Below are 24,242 nucleotides of genomic sequence, written 5' to 3' on the forward strand. Positions count from 1 at the left end.
TTCCAGTGGGCAGCCTGGCATCCTCAGGATACCTGGCTACAGTTACCTCACAAATTCATCAGAACGATGTCATTTCCCCATAATGATTTCAACAGCACTGTTACAAAACCTCTCAGCATCATTATGAAGTCAGTGCTGCCCATACGCTTAGGGCTTCCTAATACAGCATTCATGAGAAAACCTTAGGTAGATTATTTATTGATGAGATCAAACTCATCTGAGCAGAAACATGTAGAATTTCATACTAAGATGTTGACTTAACATTTTTTCATTGTGTGACTTGTCACATCATTTTTAACCTGACACTTCACCTTCACATGAACCTCAGTCTTCATTAAAAAAGCATAGCGGGATTTTGCTCCCCATGCGCTTGGGACCACTAAAAGTTCAGGGTTTTTATTGCCACCGCACATTCGAGGCAAAGGGACCGAGCGCATCCTATGAGAGGAAGTCAAGGCTGGAGGGTGAATGTGTAGTTTTGGGATGTATTACAGTCCCTCTGCCCTTTTGTCTGACAGAATCGTCAATCTGAATTGTGCTGTTCCCTCGATGGAGCATTCATTCTGGATTCCTCGAAGGCAGGAGTTGCTGAATAGAGAACGCTGACCTACTAGACTGATTTAATGAAACCACAGACAATGACTGGAAGAATCATGCTCATTAAATAGCCCAAATTTGGTCTTTAGCACTTTGAATTTTATCGTAGACACAGGATATGTGTTTTTTTTTTTCATCATGCTGTTTAGTCTATGAAGACTTCCGTTGTGTGTCTGTTTGTTTGTTTGCGAGTGTTGCGACTGTTTGTATACCTGAGATGTGGCATGCAGTCTGAGCTTCTCATCTCTGACTCCGCAGAAGAATGTGATTGTTTTTCTGGCCTGCAGAGCGTCTGCAGGAGGTTAATCCGTCTGCTCAAACACAGAGAAATCTCAGGCCTCAAACCACAGCACTTCTCTGACAGCTTTAGTCTCCAGGTATAATCTGTGCATGCATATGAAGCAGTATTGAGAAGCTGCTTTGAAACGAACTAAACCACAGTCAAGCTAACCTTCTGAAAACATAGTAGCACTACAAGCTACTTATACTTACTTTTCTTATGGCAAGAAGTCTGCATTTATGTAATCAAGAATACAGTAAAAACTGGAATTTGATGTATTATTCCAATTTAAAATAAGTTTACAATGTTACAATACATTTTGGTTACAAGGCTTAATTTTCATTCTTCAGTGTCACACGATTCTTCATAAATCATTGTAATATTATGTGTGCTGCATAATATTTGTTTACAAATCCATGACACGTTTTTTTTTTCAGGATTCTTTGATGAATAGAAAGTTCAAAAGGCCAACATATATTTAAAACATAAAACATTCATAATAAGTCTTTAAAGTCACTTTTGGCACATTTTAATTCATCCTTGCTATATAAAAATATAATAAATAAATAAATAAATCAACTAAAAAGTATTGTTGAACCCAAAACTTTGTAGAATAGTAGCTATTTAAAGTGAAGTTTATTCATTAGTAGATCATTATTTACACTTACACAACAACAACAACACAACCGACACAGAAGATCCATATTTTAGTGAATACCAACTGTGACAGAGGTTTGGATGTGCGGCCAGGCCTGCTTAACATGTCCTAGCTAATAAACAAAATAATGAGGGAGAGAGTTGAAATGCTTCAGTGGTGCTGCAGATTTTTGTGTGCATTATATTTAAAGGGGGGGGGGGGGTACAGTGGTGTTTCGTGTATTCAGAGTTGTTCGAAGTGTTAAAGAGATGGATTCTCATGCTAAACATGGCAAAAGTTTTAAAAAACAATTTAGAGGAATGACCGAGAATTTCTGTGCTGAAAATCTTACATCCAGGTTGGTACAAGTTTCGGCTGTTTTTTTTTCGATCGTGGCTCTAATGACGTAGATGAGAACGGAAGTCCTTATATGAGCATTTCTCTCTGAAAAGCACGCCCGCTCACACACATTGACCAGAGGAGAGCGAGACTGCGCACTTCAACGCGCTTCAAAATCATCGGCAGCGCTGCATAGGATTTGTTCGAGAATGCCTCCAAATAAGTGCATTTTTGGATGTTAGGGAACGTTTACCGTCTTCAGCTTCCCCAAGAACCCAGCGTTACATGAAAAGTGGATGCAGTTTGTTTTTCCGCGGCAGCAGCAGAGTGTATCAAGTGCGTTTGTGTGTTCTGGTTATTTGAGTGACGAATGTTTTATAAACAAGGCCCAAGTCGACACTGGATTTGCTCATTGTTTGCTATTAATTCATGGAGCCGTCCCTGTGATAAAAGTTCCCATTCATGTAAGTACAATTGCATCAGATTTCTGTATTTTGTTGGATATCAGCACATAAGTGAATATATATTAATGGAAACGACACAAAACATCAGTATTATAGCTCCGCTCACGGCACGTCTCCAGGAGCTCGACTTTTTCCGGAAAGAATCAGAAAGCTGTATTTTTCTTTTATAAATATGATAAAACAAAATACTTTCTGGATATATGAAGGATGCAGGTACTCTATAGGTACTCAAGATTAACATTAGGTGAAACTGTGTATGTTATGTACCCTTTAAAGAAATAGTTCACCCAAAAATGAACTCCGATGCAGTTATTTTTGTGGGAAACACACTGAAGAATCTGAATGCTTCGGCCAAGGCAAATATTCTTTCTATTGATTTTTCATTCGTATGACTTCAGAAGACTTCGATTATAGTCCTCAAATCTCATGGACTAGTTTATAGGGCTGGAAACATGCCCTAGACAGAAGCAGAGAACAGTGCTTGTGAGAACAGGTTGAAAATGTGAAGTTTCAAAAGAGCAAGTGAGCTGTGCTGCAAACTCCAGGAGGGATCTAAATCTGGAGGAGCAAAGAGGTTCTAACGGGATTCCCAGCAGGAAAACAATACCTCCAAAAGTGCTAGAGACCTTCCTGATGGCACAAAGGGAATAAACCCCCCTGAAAACAGAAGATCAAATTCTGGATTCTGCTGCCAAAAAACTGCTCCCTCAAAGCAAATCGTACCTTTGAAAATTATTATTCTAGTAGAATCAAAAACAGTGTTAAAAATAACTGGTGAATTAGTGGTTTAATCGACTCCCAAATGGAGGCATCCATACCACTGTGATGCTGAATCCTGCAGAGCTCCTATGGGGCTTGAAGCTCGTCTGAGTGTGTGAGTTTGTAATGAAGTGATTTAGCATTTGCCGTATGTGATCATCAATCTCTTCTTCTTCTATGAGCATGTGCTTATTCTTAAAGTTTTCACTACAGATGGGCGTAAAGAAAAGATAATGTGAGGATCATTGAAGTTATAAGCAGTCATCTTACTTTATTTCAATGTTGTTGTTGTTTTTAACAGTTTGGTCACAGTTTATTTTTAAGGTCCAATTCTCACCATTAGCAAACCATTAACTATGACTCCTACCACAATACATTCCTAATTTGTTGCTTATTAATAGTTAGTAAGGTAGTTTTTAAGTTTAGGTGTTGGGTAGGATTAGGGATATAGAATATGCTCATGATGAATATGTGCTTTATAAGTACTAATAAACAGCACATATGTTTTCATCTTTCTATGCCTTCATTTGAAGTTCATTTCACTCCTTGAAGCTTCAAAAAGTTTATAAAGGAATCTCAAATGTGCTTCAGGCAAGTACAGTTGAGCTTCCATTTGCCATATTTGATTGTTATGTATGTATGTTTTGATGAATGGTTTATAGGTGAATAAAAGCCTAAATTTCCGTTGATCATGTAAAGTGTTTAAATTAATTTGCTAAAACTTTTAGCTCACTTAAAGGGATAGTTCACCCAAAAATGAAAATTATGTCATTAATGACTCACCCTCATGTTGTTCCAAACCCGTAAAACCTCAGTTCATCTTCGGGAAACGGTTGAAGATATTTCAGATTTAGTCCGAGAGCTCTCAGTCCCTCCATTGAAGCTGTGTGTACGGTATACTGTCCATGTCCAGAAAGGTAAGAAAAACATCTTCAAAGTAGTCCATGTGACATCAGAGGGTCAGTTAAAATTTTTTGAAACATCAAAAATACATTTTGGTCCAAAAATAGCAAAAATTACGATAAGGAGAGCTGCCTGGAACTACGTTCGCCGTGCGTTTCCCAGAAAATAATTGTACACCTCAGAACGTTCATCAGCCAATCAGATTCAAGCATTCAATGGCCCGTAGTATAAACACATATAAACCACGCAACAAGTTGTAAACAACATTGGAGATTTTTTGCAACAAACAACACTTCACTGGAATTTTGTTTGTACTCTAATGATAAAGTGTTCAAATAAAAATCATGTTATTTTTCAATTAATTTATTAGAGAATTTATTTGCCACTGCAATCGCGACAGCTGTAAGCATGAACTTCGCAGGTGTTATAAAAATAATATCCTGATTAATATAAAGAATCCATAAAGCATGGATTCCTAAACAGTATATCTGATATATTTAAGATGCCCGCAGTGGAGGGCGTCAAACACAGCAATGCTCACTTTCATATGGAACCTGCAAAAGATGTTTTAGTGTGTTTTTAGGTGCAAAACCCTAAACGGATCCTCCCCTGTACTGGAAGACCTTTAAGAAAATGCCAGAGATTCACAGTACCAGACGTTACACTAATGCAAAGTGAGCACTTGCTTCAGGCCTCAACGTTCCCGTCTCTTTCCTGCGTGTGTGTGTTAGTGTCTATTTGTGTGTCAGATCCAGTGTGTGTCTGTCTATCAGTGTACAAATCTGATTTAGCATTGCACAACTTTGCATAATAGTGGGCATAACTCTAGGTGGCAAGATTGAAACCGTCCTGACCTTTAAAACTTTATTGGCTTGGCGCAGAACACAGGCAACTTTTATTTACGGACCGTCTCTTCTCATGTGATGGCAAGCCGTTATCCACAGGGAACTTCCCAGTGTGTTACAATGACTGCGACACTTTATTGCATTAGAGCGCCTTCAATTTATGTTAGACTCTCATGACATGGACCATGCGAGTGCCAATCGCGGTCTATGGGAAAACGAGCTGGGCAAAGCAGATAAGCTTAGAGCGCGACAAGAGGCCTTTAACGCAGACAAGAAATGTGGATCAGAGTGTATGTCAAATCCATGGATTAAAAAACATTGTGAATATCATAACAAGTCTTGACGGCTTGATAAACGCTGGTGTGTGTGAAGCTTGTGAAGATGGGAGATGCAGATGTCAATGCTTTATCTTGATCAGCTGTTATTTTAGCCATGCAAGTTTGGACTTCATAGCAGGGGCTTCATTTGTTAATATTTTATGGTCGTTGCTAGGGCAGCTGTCAATATTAATTGATTTGAACTGCACAATTAATCAAATTTCTAATCGTGATTACAATTATGGATGCCACAATTAAATTAAAAATAAATTAAATAAAATTTATGCATTTAGCAGACGCTTTTATCCAAAGTGAATTCAGGCTATCAATTTTTACCTATCATATAAATATATCATATCAATTACATAATCGTTTAAAGCAGCAATTAGTCGTTCAAAGTCCACTTATGTTATTCTGTGTGCTTAATATGCGTTTTTTTCTATCTACATTTATCTTAAAATTTTCGTTTTTGTATAATATTGTAATACCATTCACATATTTACTCTTTTATAATTCAAAGAAGAAACCAATCCAATGTATAGTTGACACTTGAGGCTTAATACTAAAGAAAATATCTAAAGGTTTTTCAGTGTTTTCTGAGTGTTTATTTTCATATACATTTGAATCAAACAATGGTATTAACATCTATCGAGGTAAACTGTGATAATCGTTAATACTTATCGTAGTTAAACTTTCAAGGGAATAATCGCGAATTATGATTTTTGTCATAATCATGCAGCCCTAATTTTAAACAAATCCCTTATCTTAAATATTAAACTGTTTATTACATCATAAATGCACTTCATACATACAATGACACATCAATGTATGTTGTTCTGTATGAAAATAATATTTTTATATTTTCTTAGGGGGAAAAACTACAGTGAAATGCTTCACTGCTTATTAATAAAAAATAAATAAATAAATGTTTGTCCACCAAATCATGGTTATATGGTGCAACCAATGTACAGGAAAAATGCTGAAAAATAAATAAAGGAGGAAATTATATAATAGACAGAGGATACTTGTATAACTTTTATATCGTTATATTGTTAGTACAGATAAACAAAATATTTGATTATTTGATATTTTTATGACAATTTAAGGTTAGTTAAAGGTGCCATCTGTAATGTTTGGCAAAAGAAATCAAGTCATACTCCACATTCCATAACAGATGGGGGCAGTATGCCTCAATAAAGTGAATTGGTCTACTCTAGAGTAACAAACGAGAAACGGCATAGTCTCTATGCTCCGCCCTTACCTTCACAACAACACTACAGCCATAGCCGAAGCCTAACCGTACGTTCACACCGCCGGCGTCTAGAGCGTCAAAAATCCCTCTTGCCGCTCTGCTCACGACGCTGCAGAAAGATTTGTGAGCGCTCAGACGCTGTAACGTAGATCGAATGCTTATTTTGTATTTAAAGCGGCCGCAAAGCAAACAAGCTTGTTGATCTCGTGCAGACTAACCACAAGGAGTAATAAGTTAACCTCATTAAATATTGTTGTGGACGAAATATTAGGATCCTTTACTTAAAATGAACAATCTCAGACACCTTGGTCCACGTATCACTTTTAATTTATTTTTTATGTCCCTGTACGCAAACAGGGACACATCATAGATTAATACAAACGCTAAACAGCAATAATCAACCTGTCCTTTATTCTGCTTGGGAAATAATGTGCCAACTCTCAAGCATTCAGCGTTTTTGACTCTTTTCACACGCTTTCACGCCACACATCAATTTTTTCACGCACAGAAAAACCACGAAGCAAACAGGACACGGAGACCAAAATACTAGACAGAGCAGGTTAGTTATGATATAATAAAATGGGTAACGTTAAGTTATAGCTAGCTAATTATCAAATGCAGCTACGGTTAGCCATCGCTAACATTAGCACGTTTATCGAACAGCCTTCGATACATTGCTATGTTATAACTTCCCGAAAACAAATACACAAACATATAAAACAAACTTCTAGCGAAATACTAACAGCATCTAACTTACTGTTAGACATGTTGCAAGTTCGGAGTCGAGCCTCATTTCTTTATGGTCCATCAGTTGTCTCCAGCGATTGAAAACAGTGCCGATGTTTACTCTGGGTCGGCTCCTTTTCTTATCGGATTTGATTTGTGATTCTGAGCGCGGTTGTTTCCTTGTAGTGGGTGGTGGTGGTAGGGGTCTCTTGCCAAGGGCTTGAGACATCATTTCTCTTTCTTCCCTGAACTGAAATGAAGTAGTACTGGGATGTACTTTCCACACGATTGACATCAGGTTCAAGTACACGCCCACAAGCCGTGCGAGTTATTCGTGTATTGCAGGTTGGTTATGTTGCCCGCATACCGCCTCCCATGGTCGAAACTGGTATTACGACACCTGTCGGGCCGGGTTTAGTAATGCTAATGCTAATTAAGGTTGATATCTCTGCAGCACTATAACTTGACATTTTTTTAATGACATCATCGCCCTTATTTCTTCTCATTCTTTTGATGCGTGTAGGTCATGTTATGAATATTTTTACCTCAATTTCTGCATATGGCACCTTTAAGACTGTAAAATGTCATGTGGTGTGACTCCCCAAAATGTTTAACCAACAAGGCATTTTTTAAAGCAGATGCAAATAATATACTTTTGTCAGTCGCTTTAGAAAATGCATAGCAAGGGTATTGCACACACCTATAGCACTCTAGCATCACAGTGGTATGAGTTTTGCAGGGTAAGACCTCGCAATGAATGTTGATGATGATACATTAAACATGTTGATTATCCAGTGCCGGGACAGTCTTGTGAATGTCATGCTTAATTTTGTGGAGAGTTCTGAGCAGATGGTAATGCAATGCATGTTTTGTATGAAACGCGTGTTAATCGTTTGGCCTGTTTTACTTACTACTGCTCTGGAATCTGTTACAAATACCTGAGATGAGGGATGAGAATAGAGGTGGGTCATTAATTTGTCAACAATTCTGTGTTTCAAGTTGTTTCTTTGGAAGGTAAAACCATCTTCAGCTTCCTGGTGTGTAAATGTGTAAAATCAATTGGGCAGCATTTTTCAACTTAGCTCAGTGTGAGACCCATCTGCGACCGGTATGAGAAGAAAACACTTTCTCTGTAGTCTCATTTTTCAGTTGAGTCCTTTGTTCTAAAGTAGAGTGTAATAAGAAAGGGTATTGATGTGGCCTGGCATCAAGAACCCAATAAAAAGGGCTGATTTTATAGACGGGCCTCTGTAGAAGCTGACTGAGAGACAGAATAAAGTGAGGGCAAATGTCATCCAAGTGCAAATGGCTATCGTTGCACCCACTGCACCTCTCATCCAAAAGTGAGAATTGCCTCTCAAAAAAACAAAGAAGAAGAAGAAGAAAAAGTAATGTTTAGTTTAATGCTCTTTTCAAAGCGAGTCAGTTGACAGAATAGATTGCTGCTGGTGAATATTAAGGATTATGAATATGACAAATGATGTGGCTTGCTAATTAGTTATCTTTTTTTGTATTTTTATTATAAATTGTTATAGCAATTTCTTTATTTAGCTTTATTTTTTTCAGTTTGAGTAATTTTAGTACTCCAACTTGAACACACTTTATTTAAATTTAAAGTTTTAAGTATTGCAGTTAGGAGAAATATTTAACTAAACAAACATTGTCTTAAAAAAAAGAATTCAGTGAAAATGTATTTTGTTTTTGCCATTTTTTTCTTCAAGTATGTCTTCTAATTTGTATTTTTTTTTTATTAAAAAAAACAACAACAACAAAAAACAATTATAACACTTTTCCTGTTAAAAAGATAAAGTTAGGTCAACACATAGGCAGATAGTATATGCAATTTAAATTAAAGGGTAATTTGTATTGGACAAATTTTAAGATTTTGTGTATAATTAAGTCAACAGTAGAACATTTTAGCTGTTCCCTAGTATAAAAATGGCTTCAAACAGACGCTGACCAGAATCCACAACATGACTGTCCCTTTATTCTGTGGCCACATCATGTGAAAGTCATGGACGCAGTTTCTGTCTGTCCTTGTTGTTGTGTGGCTAGGCATAAAGATTCTGTTCTACTCTGCTTAATATCTGCTCCACATGGTGGAGCAGGAAGAGTGGAGTTAAGCACGTACATCAGCCTGGGCCTGCTTTATCAGCTAAATTACGCCGCCTATCAGGCTTCGCCTTTGATTAGCTCCTCTTTAAATGATCCCTGGAAGGATTTCTCACTAGGTGTGAACTGAGCTCTTCACAAGTCACGATTTCTGCGTCTGCTTGTAGAGGTGATTTATGGGTACTTACACTGCTGTTCGGCCTTTTGTTTTATCTGCTTTATACAGAGACGCTCACCATGGTTATCTGATCTGACAGTTATTGCTTTCCGGTTTTGTCCACTTTCAAAGGCAGGCTGACTTTTATAGCAGATACGTAGCCTCCTATCATGAGCTTTGTTTCAAAACCTAGTGAGCTTCCTTGCTGTCTATTGCTTACATAAGCAGCAGACTTTTAAGGGAGCATTCTAAATGTCATATCCTGTTGTTGATTTGATGTGCCACTCAAATAATGTTCATCACGTGAAACACTGTGAATGTGACTTGCAATTGATTTCAGTAGATTTTGATGTTAGCATATTGTTAAGCTAACTTTGTGTTGTGCTAATAAGCCTAGGCACACACAAATACTGGTTTAAAATGCCAAATAAAAACATTTCACTTTCTTTGTCCTCCGTCTTATGTGAAATTTGGTTTGAGTATGAGTTTGTCAATATGCATATTTATTACATATAACAAAGTTAATATTAGAACGGAGAAACAAGGCCTTCTGAAACAGTGATTCACTGCTAATTTTTTATATTTATTTTTTAAAGTTTCTTATATATATATATTATTTATTTATTTTTTTTGTATGCACACACACACTGTATTAGGGCTGTACGATATTGCAGCTTTTGATTTCAACAATGAAAGCTATAGCCTAAATGTTGAAATTAACAATGTTGTAGAAGTGCAGTTCAGTAATAGTAAATGTTAAATAATGAAGTTAAATAGTTTAATAAATAGAACATTATTGTTAAGTGTTACAGTTTTTTTTAATACATCAATTCATACGTCTCATGAGTTCAGTGTTGGATAGGTCAGTCGTTTAAACCATTCATTAAATTGAATCGGTTCAAAGGAATCATTAGTTCGCGAATCACGGCACGCGTTGTGTAATTATCTTGGCAGTTTAGGATATCGCACAAGAATTGACAACACAGAAAACATTTCATCACTGGATAGGTTTTTTTTTTTTTTGACACCATCGTTTCAATTGATTTTGATTAATATGCGCGAGGGAGAGAGAACAAGACAGCGCTGTTGTTTGAAAACGGTGAAGGTGAGCGCACGGCCGGGGCTCTCTTGCTCTCTCTCTCTCTCTCTCTCTACTCGTTCGTATATGTGCCCTGTTAAACTGACAGGACTTAAAAACACATGCAAATGGTAAACTTTCACTCTTGGATGGTAAAGCTGTGCAATTAATCCGCGAATCACATTTGTTAAGGTCCGGGGAGCAGCTGGCCCGTACGTTTAATGAATAACGGATCAGCTACGTCAGCCTACATCGCACATCCTGCAATGTGACTATCGTGGATTCGTACATCGCGATATCGATGCTTAAACGACACATCGTGCAGCCCTACACTGTATGTATATAAAAATATCAAAGTATAGGGTATGTTTTAAAGGTAAAAAAGGCCTTAGTAAATGATCTATAGAAGAAGCTTGAGCAGATGGGTTCCCCTTAAGATTCTGTAACTTCAGGCTCCATTCGTCTTGTTCATTGCTGGTATTCACAGCTGGTTAATGGGTGATGCATGGGCCGACATTTGCAGAATGTGTGTATGTGTTTGTGTGTGTTCTGCTGCCTGACTGCTCCACTAGATTGGTTTTAAATTGAGAATGTGTGACACTCATTATACAAGGTTGGGGCTGTGTTCTCATTCGCCCTCAGCTCTAGTGCCCTGCAATGCTGAGAATGGCTTTCTTGCATAACAAATGGAGCATGTGTTTATGAATAAGTCAAAGATTTCTTCTTTTTTTTTTTACCATTAAAACAGAACATGCCACATGTTCCAAAGGAGAAATAAAAAGGCCAAAAACAAAAAACTGACCTTTTTTTTTTTTTGCATCGGAAAGGACTAAGATGGGCCTAATTGTCCCTTCTCCCCTCCTCTCACTATCATTGCTCTGTCCTTGTCACGCTTTTGTCTCCTTCTATTAAAGTGAAGTTAACACACTGTGTTGTCACTGTGGGTTGCTTGCTAGAGCATGCTGGGGTTTTTCCTGAAAGGCAGCGCAGAACACAAAACGTTTTATGTTCCACACAACCTGCTGCTTTAATTTTTTGCTTAATTTTTTTTTTCGGATGTTTATTCCTAGATACATCAAATTAGAGCTGCACGATTAATCGTTAAAAGATCGCGATCTCGATTCAGACACCCTCTCGATCTCATTTCTAAAAGACAACGATTCCCCGAGTCTGTTAAACCTTTGACAAAGTCTTACCGGATCATTCAAATCCGTGCGCGCACTGCCGCTGACACAGAGAGAGCTCTTACCATGTTTGGTTAAGAAACATCTTCACAAACAGTCTTTTCAACTACACAGTATTATATCTGTCTTACAGTCATTTATATTATCACAGAAATACTGGGATAAAGTTTATAGTTTAAATATAAACATTGATGTCTATATGGCAGCGATCAAAATATAACAAATCCCCTTTTGAAAGTACTGCGCTTTAAATAACGTTTGTGTCGATTGCATTGTTTCACCAATAGGTGGCGACAAGTGTCTTAATTTATTTGTCAATGAATTAATTTTTCATTCAAGAGAATCGTTCAAAAACGCTGATTCATCCAGAAATGAAACAAGTGTAGTAGGTTTATGAGTGAGTCGTTGAATCAGTGATCTAAACAACTTTATCATCATTCTAATATTAAAAAAACTGGGGTTTTAAATATATTATATATACACTACCAGTCAAAAGTTTGTTTTTTTGAAATGTTTTTTTAAAGTCTCTTCTGCTCACCAAACTATATTTATCTGATCCAAAGTACAGCAAAAACAGTAAAGTTTTGAAATATTTTTACCATTTAAAATAACTGCTTTCACTTGAATGTATTTTAAAATGTAATTTATTTCTGTGATGATCCGCTGTATTTTCAGCCTCATTACTCCAGTCTTCAGTGTCACATGATCTTCAGAAATCAGAATAATATGATGATTTGCCGTTCAAAAAAACAAATATTATTATTATTATTATTATTATTATGTTGAAAACAGATGAGTAGATTTTTTTCAGGTTTCTTTGATAGAAAGTTCAGAAGAACAATAATTGTGTGTAATAGAAATATTTTGTTATAAATGTCTTTGTCATACTTGATCAATTTAAAGAATCCTTGCAAAATAAAATAATTAATTTATATACTTGTGATAATGATAATGTTAATAGTAATAATAATAATAAAGAATCGTAGGAGAATCGTGATCTCTATATGAGATCAAAAAATCGTGATTCTCAATTTATCCAGAATCGTGCAGCCCTACATCAAATTTACTTGATTTTAACATCATATAATAGCAAAACCCACTGACACAATGCTAAGGTTTCAAGGTAATAATAATGACTCTAAAATTTCATGTGGTGTTAGCATCCAGTTATCAACAAATGATCAAACAAGTGTCATGTCTAAAAATCTAATGAAACATTTTGAGGTCTATGGGATATCCTCCTGTAGGTGAAAATCATTAGTGCAGTTGTTTAGAAATATATTAGCACACCTCTCTTCACCAAGCCACGTCATGCCATGTCCACTTCGCAAACAGTGGGGGATTCGTTGTGTGCAGTGGTTAAGGGTTTGTAATATTAATAACGGTGCTTGCTAAGTATTGCATCAGTAGACATTAATACATTTCCTTCAGGGCTGTACTTATTCTTGATTTTGTTTTAACCGTGGATCAACAGCTTCCTCTGTGCTTTCTAGTGACTGTCACGACGAGGACACAATAAGCCACCATGAGAACGCTAAATCCCTGGGCCGTAATTACCCCCTCTGCAGATTTATGGATGGCTCTATATCCAAGTGCCGACCCCTTCTCAGGTCTTCACTCAAAGGTCAGATTAAATCAAGCCCAGCAGCCCCCCCAAGCGCACAGACCCTGGCTTCATACAGACACACGAGCCAAGGGACAGTGCTGGAGTGGGTCTTGGGACATGCTACTGATGGATTTATACAGGTTTAGCCTTAAACAGAGAGAGATGCTTTATACAGGCTGAGCGCTGTCAGGGGACCAAGTGTTACAAATTGCCTTGGATTGAGAGGATTCAAGCATTAGATTTTTCAGGCAATTAAAAGAAATGATTATAGTCTTAATTCAAAGTTGACTTTTACTCTCATAGCATCGTGCTTGTTTAATTAAACAGTGAACTGTTGAATGCAGATCATCCGTTTAGGAAGAATATATATATATATATATATATATATATATATATATATATATATATATATATATATATATATATAGTTTCTACCACCACTGGCATTAATTAATCGTTCATTTGAGCTCATTATTGTCAGAGTGCTTTAATTGGAAATAAAATTGATGCTAATAGCTTTTTTTTTACATGGAAAAAATCTATACATTAATAAGCTATTTCATTCTTACCCTATACCTTATAGGGTGATGTACTGAAAAAGTCAAATAAAATTGCAGTTTTATATTACAAATGTATTAAATGTAAAATGTATTAAATCATTATATATAAAATATATCTTTATTTTTTCAAATAAAAAAATATACATTCATTTTTTTCTGTACTATTTTTTAATATTCAAAATGAAATGCAAGCATAGTTTATTATATTCTCTCTTAAATATACTGTGATTTATTTCTTTACTATTTAAACATAGTATACAGATTTGCTATCAAAATCAGTACTGTCACATTTCTGAGGGAAGGATGTGAAAGTTTGACTGCAAAGCCAAATAAAAAGTCACTGAAGAACACTATTCAGTGATGTTGATATTATGATGTTGTATGATGTTCATGTTAATTGTATAATAATGTCAACAGAGCCATGGACAATATATTAAAAACACCCATCCACCATAACATAAATTTTAACTTTTTCTGGAGATTACATGGTTGTCACAAAGATCCTTGTGTGTATCCCTATATAGATGCTGACCTGTTTCTGTAAACAACTTTCAGAAAAAAAAGGTTTGCTTCTTGAAGTGATAGTGGTAGATTCATATGTGACCTTCTTTAATATTTAAAGGAGGGAAATGAGATCTGCTGAGTGCTGATGGTCATATATGGCTTTCCGTCTCATTCTAACATCACTGGTTAGCTCTGGCTAGATGCTTTACTGACCAAACACGGATGCAATTTAAAGCAGCTTAGTGCCATTGTAGACTGTAAGGTCAATGTGTGTTATCACAGATATGGTAGTCTGTACTGTATTGTACTTTATTTATTTTTTGCTGTAATATCAAAATGAATATTAAGCCTCATCAGTAGTCCAAATGTCGACTACTGATCATTTGGTATTGTAGCAACCCTACATGCATTATTTTATTTATTTATTTATTAAACTACTGCATCATAAATTTGAGAATCCTACTGTTACTGTACAACTAAAGGACTAGTTTCAGAAGCCTTGCGTGCATCATACAGTAGACAAAGACAGGAACTCCGATGCATGTGCCCCATGGGACATTTTGTAAATAAAGCTTTACAGCCTCCATTAAAGATTCATCAAACGCAGAACATCCTCAGTCTAGAATTTAATGGGACTCTGGTTGTATATCATCCATGAAGCTCTTCTGTCTGCTTTAGTAGTTGAGTTTTTGATGTGTTTACGATGAAGCATTGCTCCCAGTTTCTTTTTATTTCATTCGTTATTGTGCTGCACTCTGGGAATGCTCCATCAGGCCATCCTTAAAAATATTCTTGTTTGCCGTAACCCGAGCGACCCTGTCAATTTAGGACCGACTCATTTAATTTTTTACCGACTTGACGGTTGTACATTTGCGTGAAGACCGACCAATCATTTTTTACTCCTCAAACAACTAATTCAAAAGCAATAAAATAATATGAATTATATTTTAGTAAGTATTGTACATATATAAATTGCCTAGTCCTACATACAAACGAAGACTACGTTCTTTCTTTAAAATAAAAACCTGTGACGTCATCTATGTTTACACTATTGGTAACGGATGTCGCACTGTGGCTTGTGCGTTCGCTTCATCTCATATTCTCATTCACTGTCAGAGTCTACGGTTCGTGCTTTGTAATGATGGCTGCAGCTGCATCATAATACATCAAAAACATTCATTAAAACAGCTCGTCACCGCTTAAACTTAGTCTAAATCTTCGAAAATCTATTGCACGAATCGATTGAACCAACCAACACAAGTTTCGAAAATGAAAATAGGAAATTGATTTTAATGTCATTTTTTGAATTTAGTTTTTCTTCTCACCTGAAATTCATGCAATAAACATGTTTTTGGCAAAGATTTCAAATTGTTTGTGGCCTATATAGCCTGCATCAAAATGAGGTTTGTAATGATGCGCCCGAAGGCACAGGTTGAAGACCCAGTCAGTGACGTCACAATATGCTAATTTGTTTAAATTCATACCTACAGTACGTAATAGAGGTCGATCGATATATCGGTTGGCCGATATATCAGGCCGATATTTGTAATTTTTTAATATATCGGCATCGGCCGATATCTGTGTTTAGTAGCACCGATTTAAAGTCAGGCACATCGGCGGGCAGCACCGTGTTATTGGTGCGGTGGATGCTGCTGCCGCATGTGAAGCACCCCAAGCCAAAACTTTTGGAAGATTCAACAACAGTCCTTGGGAGATAAAGGTAGTCAGAGAATTTCACTTTGTAAATGGGGTGGAGTTGTTGTCGGCTCTTACAAACACTGCAGCGTGATTAAGGGCTCCGTTACTCCGCCCCGCTCACAGACAGCAGTGTGCTCGGAGAGACAGCTGTCCTGGAGCTCCCCAGAACGGTGAATGACATTCGTTCAGAAGCATGGTTTGATGCAGACAATAACCAGTTTTCCATCCAACTCATTTGTATTTAGGGATGTCGATATTCGATAATTTCCATGATCGATCGTCGTTTAAATTAATGATCAATTAATAACCTTAATGCTGCAAAATGCGTCTGCAGTGGTATTATTATTATTATGTGCAAAAGCAACTTGGAAAAAAAGCTTTCTCACCCGAATTAAAGGGGTTTTAGTCTGAATAAAATGCTTGTAGCAGGACTGTAAAATGAATAGATGTGATTAAGATAATTTGATAAAATGTAGAGAGCGCGCCATACATTTGAGATAATTTTACTTTGTTGACTGTTTCTCGTCGAGGAGACCGCTGAATGCGTCTCTTTAAATGGTTTCGTGGTGCTCGTTGTTGTATTTTAAAACGCAACTGCAATGTTTTCAAATGACACTATAGTAGTGGTGCAACAGATCATCATTGATCCGTGATCCGTTCGGATCAATATCTTCGAGACCCGCGGACTCATTTATGAAAAAAAAAAAGTTGCGCATGTTCAGTCCATACACAGTAATCATGGCGAGCGGAGGAACGGAGGAGCTTGAACGCCCTGCACACTTTGGCTTCCCTGTCAGATATAATGATGAAGGAAAGAGGTGTAAAACTAACACATCGAGATATGTGATGATAACTGCTCACTTCATTACAGCAGAGATGAGAAGTCCGGCTTTTATGTTAAAAATAAGATATTATGCCATATGTACTCGAAGTTGATTTCATATATAATTAAATTTAATAATTTAATGTTAATTAAAAAAAGACAAAACTTATTTTTATTTGTCTTGGCCTTTTTTTTTTTTTTTGGCTGATCCAAAAAATTAACCGATCCATAAGAGAACGAGCGAGCGCGGGTTTGACTAGATGTATTTAGAGGTTATTGCTCACGTTTCATTCTGCACATATCCAAATGTTTCCATATTCGCAATGTATCTGAATGTTAAACTATAATATTTTTTCTTTTTTTAATGTAAACTAGACAGAAAAGATCATCCTCTTCACATGAGCAAAAACGTGCATAACAGAAGAGTGGACCGGTATACTATACGGTCTATTTAAAATGACCAGTTTAACCTTTTATATGTTTGGTCGACTGTACTTTATTTTAATAATGAACAGACTGCGAAGGTTGAAATTAGAATGCACTTTAGATGTTCTGTGTCATTTATACCAAACACAAATGTTGCTGGTTGCTAGTGTGTTTGCAGCACTACTGTTATTTATTTTTTATATATTACATTTTTTACATTTTTCAGTTTAATGGTTTTTATTTTCTAAAATTTTATTTTTTTAAATGTATATTTAAGTTTACATTTATGTTTCCAACAAACTTGAAAAATTCTGCTTGAAAAAATGCTTTAAAACTTTTATGTAACTTTTATGTAAATTATTGACTATTACCTGTTTTATATGTTTAATACTCGGTCAGTTTATTGATTTGTTTGGTTAACTTTGGATACATTTTTTATTTAAATACCATGCAGTGCACAAAATTAAGATTTGAGAGATGGTTCAAGTCAGTGCTCAATAAATGATAAGTTTAGAAATGTTGTGCATCCACTTATTATAGTGTGTCATTTTAGCATGCAAATGAAGGGGAAAACTTCAAGATATCGGCCCTAAAAATCGGCTGCACATATTGGCCATCAGCTGACCCTGACCTCTAAGCATCGGCATCGGCTAGAGAAAAACTTATATCGGTCGATCTCTAGTACGTAATCACCATCACCAACATTTTTTATTTTTTTTTTACTTTGAAACTTGATAAAAAATATACTGTATTTTACTGTTACTGCAAACCAAAATATTTTTAACGATGGCCTCATGCCACTTTAAATGAGTGTTTCTCAAGAGGTGCATTTGAAGGTTATTATTATACACAGGTCTTTGATTTAAAACCTAAAAAACTCACCCTACTCAGTCATTCATCCATTCTGCACTTAAACAGTCTGTCGCTATCCAGCTAAAAAAAAGAGTGTTTTGAGTCAATCCAAATAGAATGAATGACATGTACTAGGGCTTTCACACCGACTGGTTGGCAGTCTTTGAGACATTTCTTGGTAGGCTTTGTCAAACCCAAACACTTCAAGTCCTAGTGCTGTTTCCTTGGGGAAGACCAGGTTTGGTCTGGTTCCACGATGCAGTTCTTGCATCTGCCTTTCAAATGGGGTGGTCTTTGTCATTCAGACTTCACACTGCTGTCAGGGTGAGATTGCCAGCTTACATGTTTTTGGTGCCTTTTTGGATGATATGAAATCGAGTTAAAGGAATTGCTCATCATCATGTTGGTTCAATCCCACTTTCTTACTTTTTTTTTCTGTGAAACACAAAAGTAGAAAAAATCGAGTTTGAATGTTCAAGCTGCTCTTTTCTATACAACTTCCTGAAACATTTAGTGAACAGGGACTCTCAAGCTCCAATAGACAAAATAGAAAAATATATGTATTCCATGTGACTTATAGAATTTCCAATTCTCAAGCCATATGATGGTTTTCTGTGAGGGAAAAGAGCAATTTAAGTCTCTACTGCCATGATTCTCATATCTCATTCCCAATTCTGCATTTTCAAACTTTGTTACTCAGTCATAAGAAACAACGTGTCATTGATGTCTTTTCACAACATATTTGAATATATGCAAATTACATGTGAGAGTTATGGTTGAGTGGAAGATTTTCATTGAATGGTTTAAACTTTGATCAGTTTCTTACTCAAAGCCGTTGTACAGTTTTCAAACTCCTGGTATAGTGTGCACGAGTCATAAACAGTACTTCTATAGAACTTGACAGATCCTGATTGCTGTATGCTTTTGTTTATTTGCTCAATAAACTATTCTTCAGAAATTCTCTTTTTGTTTTCATGAAAGAAAGTAAGTTATATGGGATTGGGGAAAAATTAAGGGTTGGAAATGAAGATTAATAAATAGTTAAATTTGTAATTTTCTATATTTTCTGTGCCTCCATCAGACAATTGCCTGAAAAACAAAGCCTATATAAAGATTAGCCTGTATTAGTTTGTCATGGTAACACCTCAGGAGGTGAGAAGCTACCATTTATATTTCTGATTTATATTACATCGTTAAACAAGGGATTCATGTTTTATTTAGCATTTTTATGAGTCATACTGTAGGTACGATGTTGTTTTAAGAAAGCTGCAAACAAACATTTTAACATACCTCTTAAAAACTGGTTAAAAATTCACTTTGACACCTTCCTTTGAACATTTTAACAAGTCTATCCGTTTTTTCTCTCGTCGTTGTTTAAAGCGGTGTAGAACATGTTGTAATTATGCCTGTCTCTCCCCTTAGACTAACACCTCTGCACCACCACCTCTCCAATCAACACTTTTTAATTAGCGCTTTGCTAACTCGTCCACAGTGACGTGTGTACAAAACTGAACCGAGTGACTTCTGCTAGACGGCAGTGTTGTCAATATGCCCATTATTAGACTGTGCTAGCAGCGGCCCTCTGGGCCCTGGTGCTGTCTGTGTATGGGATAACTATGGTAAGATATGTAGTTTCTTTTTGTGAGAAAGTCTGGAGCCAAAGACCTCAGGCTGGTTGAATCCCTTACTGGCTGCTTCTCATAACACTCAGTGGAGATTAATTATGACATTTCACTGTCCTCATTAACCAAACAAGTTCACTTTCATGACAAACAAAAGCCACAGTGCAAAAGTTCAACCGTTTTTTTTTTTTTTTTTGGTCTTAACCAGCTGTGACTGCTAAAACCGTCACACAATTAGACAATTTAGAAAACACATGGATTCTGGTTTTAGCATGGTGAAATACTGTCGGTCTAAAATTAAACTATATAAAGTAGCTAAAACTAAACATCAAAGGCCAGATTTACTTAACAGCTTTGAGTGCAAACCTTACTATATAAAAAAAATACTACTGTCAGGATTTACTAAAAATAGTACAGAAAGGTGATGGACAGTTATTTTTGTGTCTGACCTTGTTGTATATGCATTTAAGGGTTTCCTTTTCAGACACAAAATTTATTGGAGATTATTTCAATAAATTATGGATTGTAATTTACTCATGTTTACAGTAGCCAGTTTGCTAGTATTTGTACCATTGTTTACAGTGTTGTAACTAGTTACATGGAATGGAATTATGTAATTTAATTAAAAAATAAATGTAACCGTAATCTGTTACAGTTACTGAGTAATTAAATAACAGTTAAGAACATTTCAACGATTACAAACAATTACACAGATTTAATTGATTCTTTTCCCAAATTGCATCTGCTGCTCCAAAATATGAGACACCAATGTTTCAGCAGTTAAGGACACAGGCTTATTTGTTACCTGTTTTTTTTTTTTACCTACTTGGGATCCTGTATATCTTTTTAAAGATTAACTGTAAGGTTAAACAAACCTGCTTTAAATGTTTTAAAATTATTAACAGTTGATAAGAATCCATTAGAAATGTACAAAAGTAATCAACATTTTAAATAGGGTAACTTGTAATCTGTAACCCTTTACATTTCCAAAGTATCCTTCTCAACACTGATTATTTAACACCCTAAAAAGTATGCCTCAACACATTTTGCACTTGATATGACTGCGATAGTCGCTAATTTGTAACTTGCACATTTTTAGTAATTCTGGCCCCAAGTATGTTTTGTTTCTGCACAGAGGAAATGCGCTGTTGTAATCTCACAGAGGTCAGATAACTTAATTGAGTTCTCAGTCAACAGTATGGATAATTTAACTGTCAACCTTGTCTCAGATGTTTCTCCTGGAATTCCTTTAGAGAAACAATAATAGAAACTAATGAGAATACAGGTAATTAACAAATTGTAGCATGCAGTGCTTAGCTATTTTGGTTTTAGAAGATTTTAACATCAGTTATCAGTACCGTCACAGCAAGTGGTTGTGGTGCATATAGGACAACTTCAGTATCTCATACCATGAGTTAACCTCGCCAGCTACCACAAGACTTCTACTAGGGTCTTTGATGGCCAGCTGGATTGAGTCCTGTTCAATTATCCCTCTATAATCAAAAGAGTAATGCAGCAGAGGACAAGCTTAGATCAATACCCCAGTGAGTTATTGTCCTAGACATCTACCTTTGCATGATCCCAATCCCTCCTGTCTAGTGATAGTGATAGGGGCTTGTCATCATCCACCAAGTTCATGTTTATCAATCGAGGTGTCCGCTGTAGAAATGTAAACCCTTGCCTGTTTAAATAACACCTCTGATCCTTGCCTTCAGTCAACTGCCAGACAGATTTATGAAGAAGTAACAGTCTAAAAGTTTAATTTATATTCTGGCTGCACCCCCATCCATCATGTGCATCGTGATGGCCATTAGATTCAAGAAGTGAGAACTTTTTAGCCCACTCATTCAAAGTTGAGATAAGGAAGGTGGAGGCTACTGTTACTGCAAATATTTTTGTCACTTAATGTCATAGTCTAAAACAGTCCTGGTCAAAAGTGTATAATTTTGACTCAGGTGTGCTCTGGAATGATTCATTATCCTTTTGTATTTTAGCCTGTCCCTGGGATGATTCATTGTGCTTATTATCAAATGGTTACCAAAGTTGTATTTGAGGTCACAGGGTTGCATCGTTGTTTTTCAAAAGCGCTATACAAAAATAAACTTGAATTGAACATGTGCTTATTGGGGCACCTAAATGTACTATGTAAAAACAATTGCCACATCACTTGCGTAATACTCCATATACCAGCCTTAGTCAATTCCTGAAATCCTCTTCAGATTACCACAAGTACATGGAATCTGTACCTTTTAGTCATGTGGGATTTAGCTTTCCCAGAAGTGGAAACGTATACATTATTGTCATTTCTTTTCATCCGTGGCATTTGCGGAAAATTTCTGGGCCACAGAAGTTGGCTGTTCCCAATGTCCGGTCTTCTGCCAGTCGAGTTCACGCAGCATTTTCAACCACCATTTTTATTCAGATCATTTTCTACTGTTACTGTTTCATGAAATGCAGTTTTAAAAGTATTTCTTGCGAGAATGTAGTTGTTTTAAACTCAAATACGCGTTTTATTTAAACATGTATTTTCCCGATTTTCGGAGGTTGTCTATTCGCATCTTTGCATTGACTTAACATTGAAATCACTCGCGCCAGATGAGTTGGATAGTGTTCCGTTTATTGTGCAGTAACTTTAGGCCTAATATACAGTTACAGAGATTTGCACTAATGGCCAGGTTTCCCTTTGTTTCTTTTTAACCAAGTTTAAATTAGTTTGTCTTAATTTTGTATTTGAATTTTATTTTCAATATGTATTTTTTTTATATGTTTTTATTTCTATGCATATCATATGGCAGGCTGCAATCTATTGAGTTCAAATAAATACAACATTTTCTAAAATACTTAGTGTTTTTATTCTTCAATCAGTTAATATGAACATCTTATATATTAAAGATGTTATAGGATGTAATAGCGTTATAGAACATAAAAAAATTATGTCACAATTACTTTACTGAGTAATTAATTACTTTTAACTGATTTGCTAACTCAATTACATTTTGGGAGAAGTAATTTGTAACTGTAACTAATTACTTTTATTTTAATGTTTTTGATGCCTGTGGAGGAATTTACTCAGCAAATGCATTTCCATCTCTCATTATTACCATTAACCATTTTTCAAAAAAGGGTCCAAAACCACCACAAGTGAATGTAAAAAAAATTAACAGGGTAATGGAAACATAGCTTATGTCATGCAGAGTGTAGCTCAAACCTACTCCAATCTCACACTTGCCTAGAAGTTTCCAGTAAACTTTTTGTTTCCGGTGTGTTTGATGAGGATGTATTGTATTGGTGTCTTGCAGGAGTTTGCCGCTCTGACGAAAGAGTTGAACGTCTGCAGGGAACAGCTGCTGGAGAAGGAGGAGGAGATTTCAGAGCTGAAGGCCGAAAGGAACAACACCAGAGTGAGTTCGCACACCGTCTTCCAGACACTTCAAAGAACAGATTGTGCTCCTTAACTGTCAAGCAAGTTGAACTTGCTTACAAAAAGCCAAAAATTTAACAGATGCCCACCCAATGACTCGTGCATCAAATTCATGATGTTTTGTTGGAGTCTCAGGATGTTTGTAGTTGCTTCAAACTGCTTTTAATGAAGTGAAACCAGATTCTGTTGAGACGCTTACTTTAGTCACAACATTCTCACTTTGATAAGCCCTGCACTACCTTTCATGGGGACTTTATTTTCATGTGATGACAGTTGAGCGATAACTTCATCCTTGTAGCGGTGAGATCATAATTCCCTGTATGTCAAGATAACAGGCTGGCATTTTTCAATAAAATTGTCACCAAGCATTTGCATTGAATGCATTGAAGCTGCCAAACGTCTGACAAGACCCAGCATTTTGGCTATCATTTCCATTTCACAAGAAAGTAGTCATTCTCACTTCTTCAGCTTCATTTTCACCTCCATTCTTTTCCTGCACCCCTCAGTGCTTGCCTGAGTCACTGTGCTAATGCAGCCCAGCTCACCAGCCTCCACGCTGCAATTCAATTAATTACTTACGTTACTTAGCCGCACCCAAACGTTTGAAGAGACAATTATGGAATTGAGGATATTGGAGGGTATTAAAACCAGAGAGAAGCATAGATCGAGGAGGATAAGGGGAGTAGTTGGAATGAAAAAGAGGAGAGGTCGAGTGAGATTAGCAACAGACTCTGGGAGCAGTATTTCAAGCAGAATTTCTAATCTTACACAGGGAGCAGCTAATCTGACCGTGAGTGAAGTATTTAACCCAAAGCTGGTCTACAGAGACTGTCGTCAACTCTGCAATGCATCAGTCAATTAAGGAAAAGGTCATATCTTAATCATTTTGAGAACGCGTCCCAGTTTGGATAACAGCAACAATCCCCTAAAATATATATATATATATATATATATATATATATATATATATATATATATATATATATATATATTAGGACCTGATAAAGTAGAAAGTACATTTAAGAACGACAGCGATCGAGTAATAGGTGATAATATAAATCAGACAAAACAATATAACCT

At 36.2% G+C, this 24,242-nt stretch overlaps 1 protein-coding gene across 5 annotated transcripts in view; it reads left to right on the plus strand.

Moving 5' to 3' along the window:
* LOC127956550 (liprin-alpha-2) overlaps positions 1-24,242 on the plus strand; it is a 160,400-nt gene that overhangs the window by 93,476 nt on the left and 42,682 nt on the right. For all 5 annotated transcript variants that reach the window (XM_052554588.1, XM_052554589.1, XM_052554590.1 and 2 more), the window contains exon 3: positions 23,041-23,142. In XM_052554588.1, the coding sequence (XP_052410548.1) occupies positions 23,041-23,142 (102 nt within the window). The remainder of the gene's footprint in view (positions 1-23,040; positions 23,143-24,242) is intronic.

Source organism: Carassius gibelio, chromosome B4 (assembly GCF_023724105.1).
Source record: "Carassius gibelio isolate Cgi1373 ecotype wild population from Czech Republic chromosome B4, carGib1.2-hapl.c, whole genome shotgun sequence".
In the NCBI taxonomy this organism is placed as follows: domain Eukaryota; kingdom Metazoa; phylum Chordata; class Actinopteri; order Cypriniformes; family Cyprinidae; genus Carassius; species Carassius gibelio.